Source organism: Podarcis filfolensis (genome assembly GCF_964270895.1).
Source record: "Podarcis filfolensis genome assembly, chromosome: 12".
Classification (NCBI taxonomy): domain Eukaryota; kingdom Metazoa; phylum Chordata; class Lepidosauria; order Squamata; family Lacertidae; genus Podarcis; species Podarcis filfolensis.
The window spans coordinates 28766519-28788478 of record NC_139614.1 but is presented as its reverse complement, the minus strand read 5'-3'; the positions used below and the strand labels follow the sequence as shown (position 1 = coordinate 28788478).

General features: G+C 39.4%; 1 protein-coding gene across 13 annotated transcripts in view; it reads left to right on the top strand.

The window, feature by feature from the left end:
* PHF14 (PHD finger protein 14) overlaps positions 1-21960 on the top strand; it is a 128821-nt gene that overhangs the window by 25973 nt on the left and 80888 nt on the right. For 12 of the 13 annotated variants that reach the window (XM_083578571.1, XM_083578568.1, XM_083578569.1 and 9 more), the window contains exons 9-14: positions 317-587; positions 1383-1489; positions 3008-3103; positions 5016-5119; positions 7284-7415; positions 12471-12639. In XM_083578571.1, the coding sequence (XP_083434697.1) occupies positions 317-587; positions 1383-1489; positions 3008-3103; positions 5016-5119; positions 7284-7415; positions 12471-12639 (879 nt within the window). Of the gene's footprint in view, positions 1-316; positions 588-1382; positions 1490-3007; positions 3104-5015; positions 5124-7283; positions 7416-12470; positions 12640-21960 lie in introns of all 13 variants that reach the window. The other variant, XM_083578573.1, reaches the window with a different exon arrangement.

The window sequence follows — 21960 nt, the reverse complement described above, 5'->3', positions numbered from 1 at the left end:
AAGTTTGCCTGCTGATGTATTCATTCCTTATTGAGTTTTATGAGAATTCTGAATTTCAGTTGTGAAGGATCAGCATGATGGAGAACAGAAACCAATACTGGATTTTTCTTGAGGAAGCTCATAAATGCATCTGTTTCAAACTCTACCTCTTCTAGTCCAGAGAGTATTTTAGGATCAGTTCTTTTGCGCTATTAAAAGCAATCTTCTCTCACCATAGATTTGTGTGTGCAGTGTTAGAAATGGAGATTACATTTTCTAGCAAAAGTGTTTATGTGCTTCTTAGCTTTATTTTGATTTGCTTTTTTAAAATTTGTAGGCCCGAATTAATGCCAGACTACAGCAGTATCGTGCTAAGTCAGAAATAGCACGTACCACGAGGCCGCAGGCGTGGGTACCAAGGGAGAAACTGCCACGGCCGCTCACTAGCAGCGCTTCAGCAATACGTAAGCTGATGCGCAAAGCAGAATTAATGGGAATTAGCACAGACATCTTTCCAGTGGATACTTCAGATACCAGTTCCAGTGTGGATGGAAGAAGAAAACACAAACAGCCAGCCCTGACCGCTGATTTTGTCAATTATTATTTTGGTAAGGGTGAAAAGATATGTGCTTTGCATTGTTGCCAGGAATGGCTAACCTTTCATTTTCCGGTTGTTGCAGGACTATAGCTCCCACCATCCCTGAACATTGGTTTCCTGGGCAGGTGGGAGTTGGAATCCAGCAACAATCGGAGGCTGCAGGTTAGCCACCCCAGTCTAGATTTTGAAGGGATGGTTTACAGATGAAAGAGTGGAGTTGCTTTAAACTTCAAGCCACCCATATACTCCTGTATGTGAGCACTATAGTTCCCTTGTTACAATTTTAAAGCAGCAAAGCTGCCCCCAAGTAGCCAAGTAAATATTCATATATGTCGCGTTAAAATAATGTGTGGGATAGTTAAAAAAGTTTTTGTTGAAATCTTTCCTATTTAAAGTTTGGAGTGCATTCTAACTCAATATTAATTGGCATTAATGCTGCTTCTTTCCTCCCTCAGCCCTTGCTATTGAGATCAGGTGCAAGCCTAGCTCTGTAAAAACCCTCCAGTAATGCAATCGGGTTTCTTGCCCTGGTCACCCTTCCTTTTCTGCTTTGCAAGGGATGAATCACTTACTAGTATTTGGTTTTTTATGTGCCTTTGATCTTAATATCCATAGCTTGGATGTTTTAGAAATATTGTAAGCGTTGTTCAGCTGCAGAGAGTGTTTTCTGCATGTGACATTGAATGCGAAGAAATGTTGTCGTATGATGTATTGTTACCTACATTCATTCTGTTGCTTTGCATGCTCAAAAAAAAAAAAAAAAAAAAGAAGGGGGAAATACAGAAAGTGCTGGCTTTTATTTTAGAGAGAAACATGCGCATGATCCAGATCCAAGAAAATATGGCAGAACAGAAGAAAATTAAGGATAAGCTGGAGAACGAACAGGAAAAACTTCATGTAGAATATAACAAGGTAAATGATGTGTTTCAAACAATGCACATCATATGCTGTATTTAAAATGAAACTATAGTTAGAAAACCATTGACTTCCACTAAAACCCATCTTAAAGCAAATGGTCTTTCAGTAACCGTCTCCTGCTGTTCACTAAAAGATTAAGATGTTTCTCAGAGGTTCTCATCTATACAGATTTTCTCAGTCTGGTATCAAGAGCCTGACTCTTGCTTGTTGTGCACATCTGCTCACGATCATGAGCATAAAAAGTTGCTTGCGTTGAGGTGGTCCCTTAGAGCTTTAGGATAACTGTGAGAAGAAATTCCAATTCCTAGCTTTCATCATGGGGATGGCAGAGTCTGGGATTGCCAAATTATTATTATTTGCTTTACTCACAGAAAATATTCAAAGCAGCTTACAGACATAATAGAAATACTAAAATGACAATAAAAAACGAAGTAAAAAGATGGGAACATTAACATAGGTCTTGACCGGGCAGTTGCCTCTGCTCATGTGGGCTCCTTATTCCTATCCATTCAGTAACCATGAATTTGGTCCATCTAGTCCAGTATTTTTTATTTGGATTCACAGCAGCTCTCCAGGATCTTATGAAGAGGTCTTTCACACCACCTATTTATCCGCTTCTTTGGCGATGTCAGTAATTGAACTTACGATCTTTTGTCTTCAAAGCATGTGTAGTTTTATCACCAACTGTGGTTCTTCCCATACGGTCACCAGGCAGCAGCTGCCAGTAATTTTACCTAGTGAACCACTTTGTTGATCACCACTGTATGCAACTTTAGATATTTGGGATGTTGGTGACGTGTTTTTCCTGTTAGGTTGATGTAAACAGAAGTATTTATTTGAAATACCGTCAGTGGATACTTTGGGGATATTTGAGGGAAGCCTTCAGTGTTTGCAGCGACTGCTGTGTGAATACACACATGTATGCCACACTGATCACAAGGAATGGAAGACATGACTAGAGAATTCAATGCTGCCTATTGTATTGCCGTTCTTATTTGTTCTCAAAAAGACATGGCCGTGCATTCATGCACACCCCATGATAGTAATGATAGTTGTTGGAATTGTCAAAAAATAAATAGTAGTCAGAAGGAGAGAACATCATTCCCAGTTACACTTAAAAAATGTGACAAGGCTTCATATTTTCTTATTTCAAGTGTGCAGATGTATAACTCTGAAATCTTGATTCCCTGTGTAGAAAAACCTGGCACATCTTTACAGATGGAAATAACAGAGTGGAACTGTTTTGATGTTTCTTGACTGCCATTATAGTCTTATTGTCAGACAAAATTACTTTAGGTTCTCCCTTACTAACCAGATGGATGCCCATGTTTTCTTTCTGGTGTTACTGAATGGCTGATTAACTTTACTGATTTCAGTTGCATTGACATGAGTGAACAATTTTATTATTTAATTACCTCTCATAGAAAAGGGTTTCATAAGTAAAGAATGCCTCCTCCTGGATACGAGGTACGAAATAACTTCCACAGTATTTTTCACTGCTTTGTTTTTTAGTTGTGTGAGTCTTTAGAAGAACTTCAGAACGTGAATGCAAAGCTACGAAATGAAGGACAAGGAATATGGGCTGTGCTTGGTAGAATAATTGGGCAGGTTGGTTTTTCCCATTGTTTTTCTCCTCCCCTCTTTCCTTATATCTCATTTATTTATGGGTCATATGAGTCCTAAAAATAGGGTTTTCTCTTTGTTACTGTCACTTTTTTTAGGCTGAAAAGATACATTTGATAAAGTCCTGGCCTTATTCTGCAGATAATGATTTCTGATTGAAATGTATATAGGGCTCTGCGCCTACCTACTGGGAAACTGCAGCCTAATTTTGTTTTTGGATTAGCTATCTTGTTTGCAAAATTCTTTCATTTGGTGTAACTGATTGACCTGTCATTTGTGATGAAGCTAAACCTGAAGCATGAGTTAATCTAACCACATTCTTTGCTACTCCCCCCCACTGTAGCTTTCAAAGAGCAGGTTTTCTTAGGGTATATTGTTTTCTTCCCCCCGTTTCCTGAATATGCAACTGAAAGCATATGTAATTTGCTATAGTTTTAAATGAATTATGCATGTGGGAATGTCCTTAATAGGAAGTGAAGAATATTAGGGTACAGCTGGTTATTTTTTTATAGGATTACTGATCATTTTGTCAGTTGTAAAAAGGTGAATGCTGTCACTTCCCAATTATTAAATTCATTAGCTTCTAAAGAGTACAGTATTGCACTTGTAAACCAGCAGAATCAAATATCTTGATATGGTTATGTTTTCAGCTACATTAAAAGAGCACAATGAACACTTTACACAGTTTGCTGCCTGTTGTACAGCTGCTTCTCCCGTTCTACAAACAGTGGAAGTTATATGGCACTTTGTATCTGAAAGATTGATGAATTTCGCTGGCTTTTTCTTTTAGTGCTTCCTAATTCATCCTTCACTGAGGCTTATATCTGGTATTCAGTGCAGTTAGCAGATTCCTCAAGAAAGTGGGAGCCTTTTATGTGTCATTCCAATATATAATCAGATCTTAGCTTTTGTTTTTGTTTTTGTCTGACTCCTTAGTTGGCTTTCTAAGATTATAAAATGTTAAAATGATCTTTTAAGAAACTGGACCATTGGCCGGCTCTGTTTTTTGTAATTATCCTTGTTTTTGTGCTAAGTGTTAATTCAACACAAGAATTAGCAAGGTTTTACAAAGTGCTTGATGGTTCTGTGAAACTGGCCCAGATGATTAATATAACCTGGTTTTTTATGGGCCTTTCATACATATGGGAGTCGGAATTTAAGTTTGTTAATAAGAAGTTCATCCCTTTTAAAAAGAAAAGGGGGGGGGAATCAAATTTTCACAAATATGTTTCCTGGTGCAATCATTTAATAATAATAAAAAACTAGTAGTTTCATTTGCACAGCTTGCATGACACTTTTTTCCAGTTGGTTGAACAGATGCAGGCCCACAGGGCCACTGAGAAATGACTTTGATAGATGGTTGCTGTCTGTGAAGCTAGCATACTGCAGATTAGTAGAAACCCGAAGAGAATCTCTCCTGCTTTGTGCAGAGTTTGGTCCAATAAGATAATTTTTCTAATTAACCTATGGAGCACCACTGTAGCAGGGATGGTGAGGAAAATAAACTGCCTCAATATTCTTTCGTGAAGTGTAGTGGATTTTTCTTTTTTCTTTTTTCTTTTTAACCTTCTAAACCAGCTTGTCCTTGTCTGTCTCTGTTAAAGCTCCCTCTGTTAAAGGGGGGAAAGTTAAAAAGCCAGGGCTTTAATGTCTTTGGTTTCTCTCTCTCTCTCTTTTGCATTGGAAAATATGTGAATGCAATTTCATTTCTCATAGGGCTCACTTGGGGACAGAATATATAGTGTAGTCATTTTTGCAGCCTGACTAAGCAGTTTCCTCTCCTAACTTTTAGTATATTGGGCACAGCCAAATTTTGATTGCTGAGCAGTAAATGAGGGGGAATGTTATGTTATATATGTCTCTCACAAATTATCCTGTATTTCTTCAAACCCAATAGAAATTGAACATACCAGCAATTTTGCGAGCACCCAAGGAAAGAAAACCGAGTAAAAAGGAGGGTGGAACCCAGAAGACTACAACCCTCCCTGCAGTTCTCTATAGGCAAGTAGTAGAAACAGCACAATAGACATAGATTATGGATAGAGTAAGAGACCTTTATAAGTAATTTTTTTATTCCAAACAACTGAATAAAATGTCTTTACTCCTGGACACCACTGTTGTAAGGCAGCTAACTTGATTCATTTTAAATCATTTTAAAAAAACCAACGTTATAACTGTCTTCAGAGTCCCAGACATCATTACTGAGATTTTCTCTATCCATTGGCAGCACTTCAGAAGGAAATTCCTTGTATACTTGAGATTTTAATCTGTTTTGTGATACATGGTTGAGAACCTTCAAACATTAAAAGTTTTGCATTTAAAATCGATCAGGAAGGTCTGAATGAAATTATTATGAACTTATACGGTTTATTAAGCCCTAATATAACAAAGCATATTTGATCCTCAAGTCTAGTATTTTTCATAATTCAGGTTAATATATTGTTGAGTAATTGATGTATTTACTCATTGTTATATGTTTAGTTCTTTTTACCATTTACCATTATGGTCGGTTTTTTAAAAAATAAATAAATATTTGATACAAGTATTGAAACATATACTCCATATAAAAGCTACCTTTCTGCAAGATAAAATACAATTATAACAGTTAGAATATTTACTCACTGTATGGGGTTTAACCATTCAGATTGGTCATAACCCAGTGACAAAGAGTTCTTTGTAAGTGCAAGAACTGTGTCCATATTTGGTTAACCAGTTCAAATGCATCCGAAGATTCATGGAATGCCCTCAATTTGGCTAATAAAAAGTATCTCCTTAAATTTTCGGTGACTAGCAAAAATCAGTCTAGCAATCTCTAGAAGTATTTAATACCACCTTGTGTTTCTTTGTGGGGAGCATTTGATTGCATTATGTCCTATAACAACCACAAATGCTTTTAGGAACATGAAAACATCCTTGCTTGATCTGTCTCCATCAGTGACTTGCCAGATATTTTTGAAGCGCTCTCATTGGATAATGACAGTGGTAGCCATCTCTTGTTTGTTTCCTGTATCCAGTAGTCAGAAATATACACTTTCTAGATGTGAATATACCCAGTTATCTATTGTGGCTAATAGCCATTGATGCCACAGCCCTCCATGAATTTGCCTAAAGCTTTTAAAAAGCCATTTAAACTAGTGGTCATCACCATGTCTTGTGGCAAAGACTTCTACCTGTTAATTTTGCGTGGTGAGACGAAATACTTCCCTGAATCTTATGCTAGTTAACTTCAGTATATTTAAAATTATCCACTCTTGTCACATGGTTCACATTTTAATGAATTGCTGAATTTTCTCTGTTGAATGTTAACTTGTTCTGGGATGATGTTTACCAAATGGGGTACCTCTGCTGGATGACCTTGTGGACTTGATGTACAAGTGATTAAAAAATGTTGCTGCTGAACTTTTTTTTACATGACTAGCATGTCCAAGGATGAGGGTGTTTTCCATCACAACGGTTATTTTTATTTTACTGCATATTTGCTTCGTCTTGATTCTGACATAAAATGTTTTATTTGCAATCCTTCATTAATTTACAATAATAATACATCCTTTGTAAAATACAAATATCATTACAATTAAATTGCTTTCATTCTCCCAGCAACTATTCAAAGTAAGTGAATAGTTTAAAGTAAGTGAATTCAAAGGATATTATTTTTACCGATGAGGATTTAAGTTTGAAATATTTTATTTGCAGACCCCTGTGGTTTTCTGATAGCTGGTGAGGGATTTAAATTCAGGCCAACCTTCTGCCTTCAGGACCAAACCGGCCTCAGTGTGAATAAAAATCAATATATCAGAAGTCACAAATATCTAGCAAACATTAGGGAAATATTAACGATGGCTTGGATCCAGAGAAGTGCTTAGTTTCACTTGCACAACAGGGCTTTGCCGTCTCCTTCTTTCTGGTGCAGTGCCTTAATGCCCGCCCGCTCTGCACCCCCTGGCTGCTCATGAGGGACCGGAGACCCTTCAAAGCACTGTGGGATGTGATGCGAAGGGCCACTGGAGTGGGGAGTTAGCTGAAATTGAGGACCACCCTTTGCACAAGCGGAAATGCCTTCTGCTCATGCATGGGGTTCTCTGGATCTTACCCCATGTAAACATTGAGATGATTCAGTAAAGTATATGCATTATCTCAAATGAAACTTTTTTCCTGCATTTCCAAGTTGTGGGATTTGCAAGAAGAACCATGATCAACACCTCCTTTTGCTGTGTGATACTTGTAAACTCCATTATCATCTTGGATGTCTGGACCCTCCACTTTCAAGGATGCCAAGGAAGACTAAAAACAGTTACTGGTAAGAATATTGTAAATGCATTGTACTACAAATATGAGGGCCTCAGTCTATCAGGGGTTTTTCTATTCCCAAAGTTTTTGTTCTGTGTCTTTATCAGCAAGGATTTTTTTTTTAATGAAAGTTTGAGTTCTATATTGCTTGTTGACTACAGACAATTTGCAAAACAAAGATCCACCCTTTCATCACTTATTTGTACCTTGGGTTTATTTTGTTTCCTTTAAAAAAAAAACTTACTGTGGAATAATGAAGGAGTGAAGACCCCTTTTCAATCCAAGGGCCTCATTCCTGCATAGGCAACTTTCCAGAGGCCACATGCCACATGGGCAGAGCAACCATTGTGAATTGTACTCTTGTATGTAGAATCGTAAATCTGGAAGGGACCACGCGGGTCATCATGCCCAACCCCCTGCAATGCAGGATTCTTTTGCCCAGCATGGGGCTTGAACCCACAACCCTGGAATTAACCATCTCATGCATTACCAGCTAAGCCATAGAGTAGGCTAGTTTTTGTTTTCCTGTTCAGGATAGTAAGGTGCATCATTTGAGTTCAGGGGTTCATTATAGCTAGATAGGAACACTAAAGCAGGACTGGCAAGTGGGGCATGGCTGTGGAGGGTGTGTTGCCTGGGGAAATGCCAAAAGCCAAACGAGAGGCCAGAACGGCCACATTTGTCTCCTGGGTCTGAGCTTTCACATCAAGAAAGGGAATTTTCCACTGTTGTTTTACTTTTACACTGTTAGGGGAAATTGTACTAACCCTAAATATAGGTAATGCTATCTAAGATTCTTGTTTTACCTAGAGTCTGAAATGAGCATTACATTGTGGTTTGAATCCCTGGCTATATGAGACCTCTGGTTAGTGTTAATGTCATCAGTTCTTTTATTGCTAATTAAGGTGAGAGAAGGAATTCAGTCCTCAGAAAGGCTGTGCATGTTCCCACAATTTGTTTCTAATGCTGTAATTGTGTGGTACCAATGTTGTGTCTACACTTTTCCCTGGATTTTTGCAGAATTTTAAAGATGATTGGATCATCCACATTATTTCATACACTATTTGATCTATATTATAGTGATCCAAACAGCATTCTCCCTTATTTCCATTAGGTGTTTCCATTTGGTAATTCTGAATTGACCAGAAGCATATTGCAAAATGTTGCTGTAAGTCCCAAACTCAAGACTTGGTTTAGCAATCATTTTGTGAATTCCATGTAACTAGAAACTGGTGATGTACAGATGCCAAAAACGAGTTGGTAATAGTAGCCAAACATTAACAGTTCAGTTTGCTCATATGAACTGGTATGAGTACTAGGATAAAATTCTATTACAGCAGTATTTCAAGCATCTATATAGCTTATATGTCTTAAAGAATTTTTTGAATTTCAACAACTACTAACACTTGGGAAAGTTAGTAGTCATATTCTTGTACTATTCAGGTCTTGGGTTTTGTTCTGGTTTTGTCATATTGTAACGTAAGTGAGAAATAAGTTGAAGCTATGCGATGGCAAGTAGCTCAATTTTCAGTGGCTTCCATTACAATGTACGGAACACAATAAAGGAGTGGCAGTCTTTGACACTGCTACAGGACATCAGTTGCTTACATAGAGTGGACTGAATGTTGCAGCACTTGAGAACACCTCATGTGGGCAATATCTTCGTTCCACTTCTGACAGTGGATGTCATCTTTCTTGCACTGAGTTGCAGTATGTAGTTCTGCAATAAACACACCTCCTTGCTTTACATGGTCCTACTATAATCAAGACTATTTAGTTCCACAAACCATTTATATTTATGTTTAAACATAAATCATAGAATTGTGGAGTTTCAAGGGACCCCCTGTTTGGCTGGTGCAGGAGGACTTATTTCCTCTTCTTTCCTTTCCTCTCCCCCCACCCTTGGTACACCCCCCAGAAATTTGCTCTCTCTAGAACTAATTTAGAGGGAGTGGAGCAGGTTGGATGGCATGAGAGAGAAAGACTAAATTCCATTCTCCTTATGGGCATCAGGTGCCAGCAGAGTTGCAGTGTTGGATGTGATCCCTATTTCTCAATCAGTGCACCCTCCGTCATTGCCCTTGAAGTTGACTTGGAAATTTCAATTTGTCCAAAGTGCAGCTGTTTGTGTTTCCCTTTAGAACCCATATAACTTTGTTCTAAAACAAAGCTGCCTTGATTGTGCATTTGTTTCTGAGCCAAATTCAATGGGCTCATGTAGTCCTAAATGACTAAGGCCCCAAATATCAGAAGGATGTTATCCTTCCCTCTCTTACAGACCCCCTCTGGTTTTATGATCAGCAGAGGGGGCCCTCTTGATAGTTCCACCATCCTCAAGAGTTCAGGAGGTGGTGACCTGGGAGAGGGCATTCTGTGTAGCAGCTCCTAGGTTGTGCATTTCCCTTCCCACAGAGATACATCTGGCACCTTCGTTATACAGCTTTCATCTTAAACTGAAGGCACATCTGTTTGCCCTAGTCTTTGACACTTGGGATATATGCTTTTGGAACCCACCCTGTTCTTTTGACTGTGAAACCATCAAGTAAAATATGTACTTTTCGGGTTAGGTCTATATATTCTGAGTGAGATTCAGCTGATTAACTATCCTGAGATTCTTCACATCTATTATTTTAGTGTGCAGTTGTAAATAACTTTAACTGGGAACAAGTCCTGAGTAATAGTTTGTATTAAATTATGTTTTGGACCATATATTTATCAGAGAAGACCTTGAAAACGTAACTGCAGAAAATACTTGTATTTCCCTGGTTACACACACCCTCATTGTATGGTGTACCCTCTTTTATTCTCTGAATACTCTTCTTCTTTTCATGATTAGAAATGAGAGGAGGAGGGTCGTCCCTGCAAGATAACTTTAATTTAGGGGTAGCTCCCTTAGCTTCATTGCTTTCTAAGTGTCCGGACTTTTCTTGAATTTTCTGGTTGTCCCATTTACAGATTCACTGTCACTGCATCACATGTAAGCAAGGATGACTTCCAATGCCCAGATTATATTGCTGTTTAATCATATTGAAAAGGTTCATTTGGATCAAGAGGACATAAAGCTATCAGATCAAGAGGACATAAACTGAATGTCTCAGTGGTAATAGGTCAGGGGGAGGTAGCAAGACTTTTCTTTCAAAAAGCTGGCATGTGTTTGCTATGAATTTCATGCTTCAGCTAGACTTCTGATCACAAACTTGTCTTTCCTTTTTAATTTAGCTAGGGTATATTCAGTGAGATAGGATGCTAAAAGAGAAACGGAGCCTTATTGATTGCATCCTTTTCATCTTTAGATATGTCTTTGTAACTTCTCTTCAAGATCAGTAGAAAGAATGTATAACTATATGTATTAAGTTCAACAGAACATTGTCCCTTCTGTTTGTAGTACACCTGGTGTTTCAAATGTTACTCCTGTTAACCCCTGGAACATCAGCTCTGTTCATTATATCTAGTATGTATGTAGTACCAATTTTTTTAATTTAATTATTAATTATTTTTTTACTATTGATAGAATTTGGGTTGAAGTTGGTGATAGTGGTTGTTGGTGGCAGTTTGCAAACTGACACATTTCCTAATTGGATTTCTGGGCTGGGAAGCCAATAAGCTTCTATGTCATTGCCCTAACATGGTACATATATGATTGTAACAGCTTTGTATTGAGGAAGAATGAAAATGCTGAAATTTATAGCTGAATGTAATATGTGCAGGAAGCTCTATAAATCGTAGGATTTATCGTCACATGTAAAAGGATTCAGTGGCTTGTGTTCTCCCTTTCCTTGTTCACAGCTTCTTCTTTACTTTATTCATTTCATGCTTGCATTATGTAGCTGTAACAATCCTTGGAAACGTGGGTTTTAATATACATTTTTTAAAAAGTCAATTTAGGAAGATTGACTTCTTTTCACAGGTTCCATAGACAGCATAACTTTTCCAGGCCTCATGAATGAAAGCATGAGAAAAAGGAATTGTGTATTACATATGTGTGCATGAGAAGGCACCAGCAATGCAAGTCAAATGCTCTGTTAGCAATGGAAACTATCTAAGTGGATAATACAAGAGAGCAGTTCTGAGTGCGGACACAGTCAAATCGGGCCATTTTCCACTGTATTCTGTCTTTGCCATTTTAAAGAGACCATTTCAACTATATTAGGAAATAGGTTCTTTATGCCACAAGTTAATACCGACATAGGCCTTAATTTACTTTGTGGCAGAGAGGGCCTCAGATTTTGCTTTTACATTAAACTTTGATTTCCAGTTACCCCAATTCTAAATATGTTTACTCAGAATGAATATGCACTGAATCCAGTGGGGCCTACTCTCTAGTGGAAGCTTTAGGAGTGCAAACTGAAGGGGTTTGTAGCAGATTAACAGTGTCTCCTAGCCCCTGCAAAAAACAAAAAAGGGTGTAATAGTTAAGGTACAGCAGAATTTCTGCTTTATTCACCTATAGAGTAAAATGTGGACTCTAGTTGATAGGCATTATTGACATAGGCTTGTAGTCTCAATGTTTTCCATCAATGCAGTTGTTCAGAAACTATAATTGATTAACATTTGCAAATTACAGCTAGGATGCTTAAAATATTGGTTCCAAGAGCATCTTTGTCTGAATTAATTTTCTTAAGTATTCTAGGAGAATTTTATGTGTGACTAAAGTGTTGCTGATAGGGACCGCCCCCAAACTTACTTGCAGCAAGCTCTGGATTTATGCTAAATGGTATCTCATCATTAGTCCGTTTGCATAGGATTGCCTATTTGAAGTAATTAATTGATTCCCCCCTCTGCGAAGCAATTCTGTTTCCAATGAATGTTGGCTACTGGATCCTTTAATGGTGGAAGATGGAGAAGAGTAAGTAGTAGCTTTTGGTATCATGGGATGTACCATTCAGAGAAGAAAGCAAAAGTCTTGTTGCATGTATAAGTCTTTCTCTTTGTATCTGAGGCTCTTTTACACTGTAAGAATTACCCTTTTCCGTCTTTGGCTCCTGCTTTTCAGCCTGCATGCTCTTATTTTGCTTTAGCAGCTGCTGTCTTGAGTTTGATTTTTTTTTTTTTTTTGTCCTCCCAGGCAGTGTTCAGAGTGCGACCAAGCAGGTAGCAGTGACATGGAAGCCGACATTGCCATGGAAACTTTACCAGATGGAACTAAGCGATCAAGGAGACAGATTAAGGAGCCAGTGAAATTTGTTCCACAGGATGTACCCCCAGAACCAAAGAAGATTCCTGTCAGAAACACGGTAAATGACAGCTCGGTCAGAGCGGCACAGATCTGTCTCCTGTTTTTTAATTTGCTTTTTTTTTAAGTGCCAAGAACCTCTATGTGAAAGATGAATGTAATTTATTATGTTCTAGCTTTTTTCCCAAAGACATGTGAAACATGTTAGACATCAGATACTTGCTTCAGCTATGAAACAAAGAATACCCTGAAGATTTTATTTTTAGGTTTATTTTATATATCTTTGACTATTGAAGTTTGCGGAGGGTGGCAGCAAATAAGCATATTTAAAAACATTAAAACTCACAAAGTGGTTCCTTATGAATTTCTAGTGGTAAGGAATAAATGCCCTTATTTTCATGTTGCATGTCCAGACTTTCGTTCTGCACATTCTGATAAATATTAACTCAACACCACTTTCATACAAGGGTCACTGCTCTGTGTTCTGAGATGGTCATGTGTCAAAAGTAGGCCATGCAAATGTCTATACATATGAATATGTGTGCTCAAAATTTACAGTAGTACCTCTGGTTACGAACTTAATTTGTTCCGGAGGTCCATTCTTAAGCTGAAACTGTTCTTATCCTGAGGCGCGCTTTCACTAATGGGGCCTCCCGCTGCACGCGTGCCTCTGACGCGCAATTTCCTTTCCCATCCTGGGGCAAAGTTCGCAACCAGGAGCAGCTACTTCCTGGTTAGTGGAGCTCATAACCTGAAGTGTGCGTAACCAGAAGCATTCATAACCAGAGGTACCACTGTATTCTGCCACACCTATGAATGTGGAGGAATTGCAAGACACATTCTTCTTGACGAAATGCTTCTGGGTGGGATCCAGTGCCATACCTAGTGGACACAATGGGATTCCCCTTCCTTTGTCCACTGGCCCTCTGAAAAATACTTTGGGGCTGCTTGGGAGGCGGCGAAGTTCCTCTTGCACAAACAGGACACCACAGTTGGATATCTCCCTCTGTGCTTACATTTACTTGGCTGGGTAAGTCATGCCTGTGCTTCTTTGAAGAAGCAAATTATTTCAGAGTAGTGGGTGGATGCATTTTCAATAGAATGGGTTTGGGTGGCTGTTTGTTCCTACCCCTCCCAAACGCTGACATGCTTGCCTGGGACATAGAACGTTGGGAGGGTTTGCTTCCCTCTCTAACGGCAAAACAAAGTTATTTGATGCTTTTGCAAACTTTGTTCTGATCCTCTCAGGCAAAGGTGTATGAGAGAATTTTTATATTTATCCAGTAAATTTGTCTTGTGGCAAACATGTTATGTATGCTGTAGCTAATCTATTTTTAATGAGGTCTTACCGCAGCAGCTTGTCAAAGTTAGACAATAAACTTGAGTCACTTAAATCCCTCGTTCTGGGATGCTTGTGTGGTTTGCTTGCCTTGACAAGATTAACCTTCTCTGTGTAGACTGTGGCCTGCTGTGGGTGATTAAGTGCTATTTTATAGAAACGTTCTCCGTCTAGTACTGTTTATATTGCCTTTATTAATGCATGACAGCATTCTGTGTTTCCATTTAAGAAGAGGGAGTACTGTTCTGGGTAAAAAAAGCAATTTGTGTTCTACCTCTTTAAAAAACAAAACAAAGAGCAAGCCCTCATGATTAAGGAGTGCATTTTGTCAAAACAATATTATTAGTGTGTGTGTGAAATATACATAGATAATTGCAAAAACACTTGCCATTTGTTCTTGCCCTAGCCAGATGAGTTAGATGAATTTAAGTAGCAAAATGCCAACTCCAGACATTGAAGTATGAACAAACTTTTCACTACAGCATATTTGTTGAAATTTCAAACATCTGTGCTTCCTTTGCTTACGTGGTATGACAACTGCCAATCTTGCCTGTACTTGAATATCTCTTCCATTTATTCCATTATATTGCAATTAATTACACAAACTGCATTTCAGTCAATTCCCCATCCCATAGTTATTTTTTGTTTCATTTATATCATTTATTTTATTATCACTACTTAATTTTAAGTTTGAAGTAGAAACTTTTGGTTGTAGTCAATAACAGGTTCATTAATTTTGATGTGTTTACATTGAACGTACAGTGTACATTAGGCATGTACATTGTTTTCAATGAGTTTGCTCAGAGTAGGGGCAACATTGACCTCTCTAATCTTACCAGTTGTAACATTATTTGTTAACACTGCCTTGCCCAGCCCATAGTTATCTATTTTTTCCTTCCCGAAATGGAAATAAAGTTCCAAAATTTTGATTGGTCCTGATATTGGTAAGCTGCTCAAGAACTGTTCAAGTGTGCCACCTACTGTCTAACTTTTTGATCCTCTTTGACCTGACATTTTTGCTCTTTATCATTGAATATCCTCCTTTTCATTCATAAATCAAATTTTTAAAACCGTTTTTATGTTATATTCGCTTTTATTTCACACTTAAAACAATAAAATCACCAGATAATAAATAAATATAATAGTGAAGAAAGAGCAGAATGAGAGCGGCAGTTAAAACAATTCTTCCACAGATATAAATAAGTGTCTGGGAAAATCAAAAAGTCATTGTGCGGTGGCAAAAGGGCATCAAGAGTCTGCACTAGGTTGAGTCTCTTAGAGAGAACCTTCATAAACGGGGATCACAGTCAAGAAATCCCTCCATGTAAACTCAGGTTTGCATTTCTTACTCCCACTTTAAAATTATCCTTTTAGAAACAGCCTTGGTTATAACTGGGGAACAAGTCATCAGTAAGATGCTACAAGACATAGTAATATATCTTTAGGATGTCAATCCAAGGGCAGTGGTAGATGAAAACCCTTCCACAGATGGTCAAAGTTTTCATGATGCAAGTCTGAATTAATTACATTTGATTTTAATTAAAGAAATATAAAACTACCAGGTGCTAAAACTATGACCCTAAAGCTAAAATCTAAATTGGGGTGGGGTGGAGGGTGGCAGATCAGGCTGATGAGCTTTAGCAGGTGTGATTATTTTCAGTATTTTTAGGTTGTAAAAAAAGCTGATTTTACAGCTTGCATTGCATCTTCTTGTAGCTGACTAGCAGAGTTATTTTAGATGGTCCTTAGGTTACTGATTCCCACTGGGGAAGGGATTGCTGGAACACTCAAAGATCTGATGTGACCATCTGGCTACTCACTTTGAAGATAAAGTTGCTCAGCTTCAGAGTGATGTTGACTCTGCACTACTTACGACTCTAGTTGAAGTACCCAGTGCCATTATTGAGGATGAGTTGTAGGATCAGTTTCAGCTTATGCAATCAGCTGAGGTAGACAAGGTGCTGGAGGCAATATGTCCAACTCCCAACTATCCTGCACTTTTGCATTCTAAAACATGAATGTCCTCCACTTTTCTATTCACTAAATTTCTAGCTCACCATGTAAATACTAAAGTGGCTAAAGAGTTGATCAAACACAGCCAATAAAACAGTAAAAGGGGGGAATTCAAATTTCACCATCATATTTAAAACAGCTTTAAAATGTCATTAAAGTTTAGCTAGCCATTCAAAGACCAAGCTTTAAATAAATACCTTTCACTGCATTGTAATTTTGGCAGATTGATAACTGACATGATTTCTTGGCGAGGAGATTTCTTAAAATAATAAAGAAAAGTCCCACTATCTTCCCAAGGAAAGGAAACCCTAACAGCATCTTTCTCGACAGTGGATAGGCTTTGGAGCTGTCTGAAACCAATTACCTAATTTCCTTACATATATTGGGGTTAACAGCTTGTCTCTGGCTGATTTTAGGCTTGACCAACCATTAAAAAAATCCACACCATTTTAGCAGCAGAAAGGCTGTTTTATAGAGCTGATCTATGTTAGAAGGTTTACATTATAAGCAATGTTCAGTTGTCCATAATAACTTTCCAAAAAGAAGCAAAGGAGCTCTCTCTCTCTAATTGGCAGAAATACTGCCAGTTTGACAGACACAGAGAGTTGTGCTTGTCTGTTTGCTAATAGGACCATTAAGTTGCCACCAGCCCCTCTGTACTTGGTCTTTGGAGGATGCTCCTTGATCTGCTAAAACACTATGGATCAATGGGAAATGGTATGAGAAATGGAAGAATTAGTTTTGAAGAAATCTATATGGCATTGTAAACCAGTGCTTTTTCAATGAAGAAACAACAGGCAGCACCCATTGGTATGTGGTTTTCTAAGGTTGGGCCAGGGCACTCATTGCTCACCTCTGGCTCCTAGAAGCTGTCAGCATGCAACAGTGGCCAAACCCTTGGAACAGCTTTGACTGGGCAGCTAAACCAAGTGAAGGTTCTCGAACCCTCAGTGAGGTAGGGACTTCCACTACAGTGGTACCTTGGCTTACATACGCTTCAGGTTACATACGCTTCAGGTTACAGACTCTGCTAACCCAGAAATATTACCTCGGGTTAAGAACTTTGCTTCAGGATGACAACAGAAATCGTGCGGCGGCGGCGCGGCTGCAGCAGGAGGCCCCATTCGCTAAAGCGGTGCTTCAGGTTAAGAACAGTTTCAGGTTAAGAGCAGACCTCCAGAACGAATTACCGTATTTTTCGTCCCATAGGACGCTCCGTCCCATAGGACGCACCTAGTTTTTTTTTGGGGGGGGGGGAAATAAAGGAAATTTTTTCCCCTTTATTTCCCCCCCAAAAGCTGGTCGGGGAAACCGAACCAGGTCGAGGAACAGCGGGATGGCGGACGCTGCGCCTCCCTGCTGTCCCCCGAGCTTGTGGGGCTGGCCGATGTCTGCCCGGCGCGAGGGGCGCCCCGCCCGCTGGGCGGCAGGCTGCTATCCGCAGCATGGGGAGCCCTGCGGGGAACTCCTGCAGGGCTCCCCACGCTGCGGATGTCTGTCCTGCGTGCGGGGCGCTCTGCGTGCGGGGCGCCCTGCCCGCCGGGCGGCAGGCTGCTATCTGTGGTGTGGGGAGCCCTGCGGGGAACTCCTGCAGGGCTCCCCACACTGCGGATGACTGTCCGGCGTGCGGGGCGCTCTGCTTCAGGGCGCCCCGCCCGCCGGGCGGCAGGCTGCTATCCACAGTGTGGAAAGCCCTGCGGGGAACTCCCGCAGGGCTGCCTAGGCTGCGGATGTGTTCCCGAAGCGCTGGGCACTCTGCTTTCAGCGCGCCCGGCGCTCCGGGAAGCATGCTGCTATCCGCAGCCTAGACAGCCCTGCGGGAACTCCCTGCATTCACCCCCATAGGACGCACCCAGATTTCCCCTTCATTTTTGGAGGGGGAAAAGTGCGTCCTATAGGGCGAAAAATACGGTAAGTTCTTAACCTGAGTTACCACTGTACATGCGAAGACAGGCTCTGGTAGATTGAGCGGATAAGACCAATTGTGAATCCAACAGTCAAGAAAGCAGCTTCTGTACGTACCGTAGAGGGAAGTGAGGGGCAGATGGGGCTCGTCAACCTGGGAAGGTCGCCCATCTAGGAGAAGGAAAACATCCTAAACCCCTGCTGCCTTGTGGGGCATCTTTGGGGGAAGAAAAGGCTAAAGAGTAAACCCTATACAAATCCAGAGTGGAGTTCGTAAGATGGTTGGTTGGTGCCTTGTATGCCTTCTTCTGGCAACTCCTGCAGCCCAGCTGGTGCCAAACATACTTCTCTGCTTTCCTTTGAACCACATCAGTGAGACCGAGAGTTTGCTTGTTCTAGATGGGGTTCTACTCCCTCTGAAGGCACAAGTATACATCTTAGGAGTGATCTTGGAACCATCTTTGTCCACGGAGACCCAAGTGGCCTTTGGTGAAGAACGCCTCTCACCAGCTTGGGCTGATGTGTCAGCTGCATCCTTTACTAGACAGGCATAATCTGGCCACTGTGATACATACTTTGGACTATTGTAGTGCACTCTACATGAGTCTTTCCTTGCAGCTGACCTGGAGGCTGCAACTAGTGGCGTCCAGATGGTGAGTGGTGCTCTTTATTGGGCGCATATCACACCAGTGCTGAGGGAATTGCGCTGGCTGCCTATTTGCTGCTGAGCCCATTTTAAGGTTCTGCTACTTACATAGAAAGCCCTAAATAACTGCACACCAAGTTACCTGAAAAACCATGTTCTCCTCCATTGCTTAGTGATGGCATTAAGATCGGTAAATAGAATTCTGTTTTGCTAGGGCCCTGCTGATTACAGGCTTTTGGATGGATTTTTTCCACTGGTGAAACCAGTTTTATGGAATATCCTCCCTGCTGAAATTCCATCAGTATTGGCGTTCTGTCGGCTCTTGAAAACACACCTCTTTAGGCAAGCATTCTCCTAAATTTGACCTTCTGATCTCATTCTTTAAATTGTTTTTTAATTGTTTTAATTTAACTGACTTGTTTTATTACAGGTTTTAATTAAGAATGTTTTATTGCTTTGATTGAACTGTTTTATTGTGTATTTTAATTATGTATGGATTTTATAATTGTTTTTATAGTTGTAAACCACTTAGAAGCCATTTGGACATGTAAACAATCATCATCATAATTTGTCTAGCCTAGTCCCCTCTACTGTGACTAGTGGCAACTCTCCAGAGTTCCCAATAGAGTTATTTTGCTTCACCTGCTACCCTGGTTATTGTAACTAGTATGCCAGAGATAGACCCTGGAACCTTCTACATGTATGTATTCATTCATAAGTCTTCATAAGAATATGTATGTATTCATTCATAAGTCTGTTCTTAGAATCATAGAATTGGAGAGTTGGAAAGGACCCGCCTGGAATCTTCTGCCCTGTTTCTGCATAAATCTGCAAATGGTGTCTTTTAAAAAAACTGATAAAAAATCTTAATCTTGCCCAATGGGTTTTACCCTAAAATACGCATTTTGACATATTTTTAGAACTGAGCAGTATGTCTCAAAATTTGGAAAAGTGTGAAAATCAAAATTTAAATAAGTTATAGTCCAGGAGATGTGAAGCGGGTCTGTTTACTTTAAAAAATATGGACCAAACAAAATTCTCAAGCATCCCTGGGAGAAGTTTTAGTGTGTGAAAGTAATAAATTATTTGAAATATACATTAGGTGGTACTTATTATTTTATATAATGCTCATTTTAGAGGACCCCTCATTTTATATGCCACTGGTTTAAAACTTCTTAGATAATTCCTTTTACAGCAATCAGGTTCTGATATTGGCAAGTAAATGGGTTCTAGAAACGACCAGCAGACCTAATTGAAAGGAGCGTCAACTGAGAGAAGGGCATAGCACTTCTAGTGAAGAACATTTTTGAACATAAATCGCCATAGTCTGGAAGTGATGGATAAAGATTGAAGTTTCATAATAATGCATAATCGTTTTCCTTCAGTGTCCAGAAATGATCTCTGTCAGACAAGATACCAGAGTACATGCACTCCTGACCAGGGTTGATCAAGCTTTTTATAATGTTGTGAAATAGATTTATTGTTCCCTGAATGGTGCTATTAATATTGCCATGTAAAAAGATTGCTCATTTATCTCAATCTGGACTTCTGGATGTGACTTGTTTGCTTGATCTGCAAACTTAAGGAATGTTGTTTTGGTTCGCTGAGCCCTTTCATGCTTTTTAGTTGGTTTCCTTTCCTTGACATTGTAAGTGTAAACTAAATTAAATTATGTTGCACCACCAATTGGCAGTGTTGAAATAGTTGCCTCTTCTGGTGTGATAACCGTTCCATCTGCTGTATGCTAGTGGCCAATGAAAGCAGATGGTGTTGCACTTTGCTGAAATATGTTGCAGATTTCCATTTTTATAAATGGAGTGCTTGAATCAACAATTTGTTTTCCAAGCTTGCTTGTTTTATATATTTTTTTTAAAAAAAGTTTTGGTATTTCCATATGTCTTTTAATGCTGATATATCATTAGTATGCTTCAGGACTGTCTGCCAATAGCTGTTGGCATCAGTCTTTGTATGCATTTCAGTCTGCATCAATTTAAAGCTGTATAATTTGACAACAGGGCTTGCTTTAATTGCCCTAGTTAACATTGAACAATTGGAATTCCCCTAGTTCAGAGGCACTTTTTGCACTTAACATCTCACTGAATTTTCAAGAGGTGCATGTGCAACTGGTGGCGTAGATTTTCAAGGCATGCGTGTGCAACCAACTATATGTGCCCTTTATGAGTTTCATTGTTAATTGTTTCATGTATAAGGGATACATTTAATCAACATAGACATAATAATGCAGTCTCCACTAATGTTTTGTAAGCATTTTATATGTGAACCCCATGAGACAAGAGCCCACCCATCCACCTCTTTTATTTTGGGGGTGGTAAAATCATTTTATGTTGATACGAAGTTTTTTAAAAGCCATAAATTTAGCATGTGTTTGTACTAAATATACATATATACATAAGAGACATCTTAGGCATTGGAGATATTTATAAACTATTGGTTCTTTTCTCTTCCCTACAAGAAGATAAGAACAGGCAATATCTACCAGCTATCAGACCCTTAGTATCTTAAAACAGGTAGTGTGTCTTCAGCACACACTATGTGGGTTTAACGGGGAAGGGGGGGCTAATTCTTGTTGCTTAAAATGTTTTTAATGGTATTTAAGTACCTTAAGCTGAGCAGGTACTTAAAGATTGATTTGGAAAGCATAGCTTATTATTTCTGAAATAAATAAGAGTATTAAGCTTTTGCAGTATAGAGGTGGTTCTGTTGCACAGTATTTTTTATCCAGATTATTGGAAGGCTACCAAGCAAATGAAATACCTTGTTGATTTTTTGATTGGAGACATGAATGTATGCATGTTGCCATCAACTGGTTGCACATCTTTTGTAGAAGCCTACCAAAGCTGGAATGGAATGATCATGGAATAGAGTGATCAGTGCTCTTACATCACAGTTTGACCCTCTTCTCTGTTTAGGTATATGAACTGTTTTTGCCAGAATCTCAGGGGACAAAGTACTCTGTCTATTAGCAGAAAGATAATTTAAAGTGTTAATGATTACAAAATATAGACTGCCAGCACATCTTAGTTTTCAGATTCAGAATTCACTGCCAGATTCATGTCCTGTTCATCTCCTGTATCTTCCCAGTCTTACTCTTACCTAGTTGTTGTAAAACAGGATTTCTGCTACAGGCAGCCCTCATTTTAGGCGTGACTAATATGTATGTTTTCCAGTTGTTCACACACGCACAATACTGAACCCGGAAGTAACCCAGAAACGTAACAAAAGATGTCACTAAAAGGGTGGAACGGGAGCTGGGGCGGAACAGGGTATTTCAATTTCAGGCAAGTGCACAGTGACCTGGAATGCAACCCCCGTGGAAATCAGAGGTTGCCTGTACTATACATGTAACCTTTCCCCCCTTCTTGGTTCTTTTGTTTCCCCCAAAGCAAAGCTCGATCTTTAAGACTCTGCCTCATGAATCCCTGTTAGGCAGCTCTCTGCCTTTATTCTCTTCCCAATAC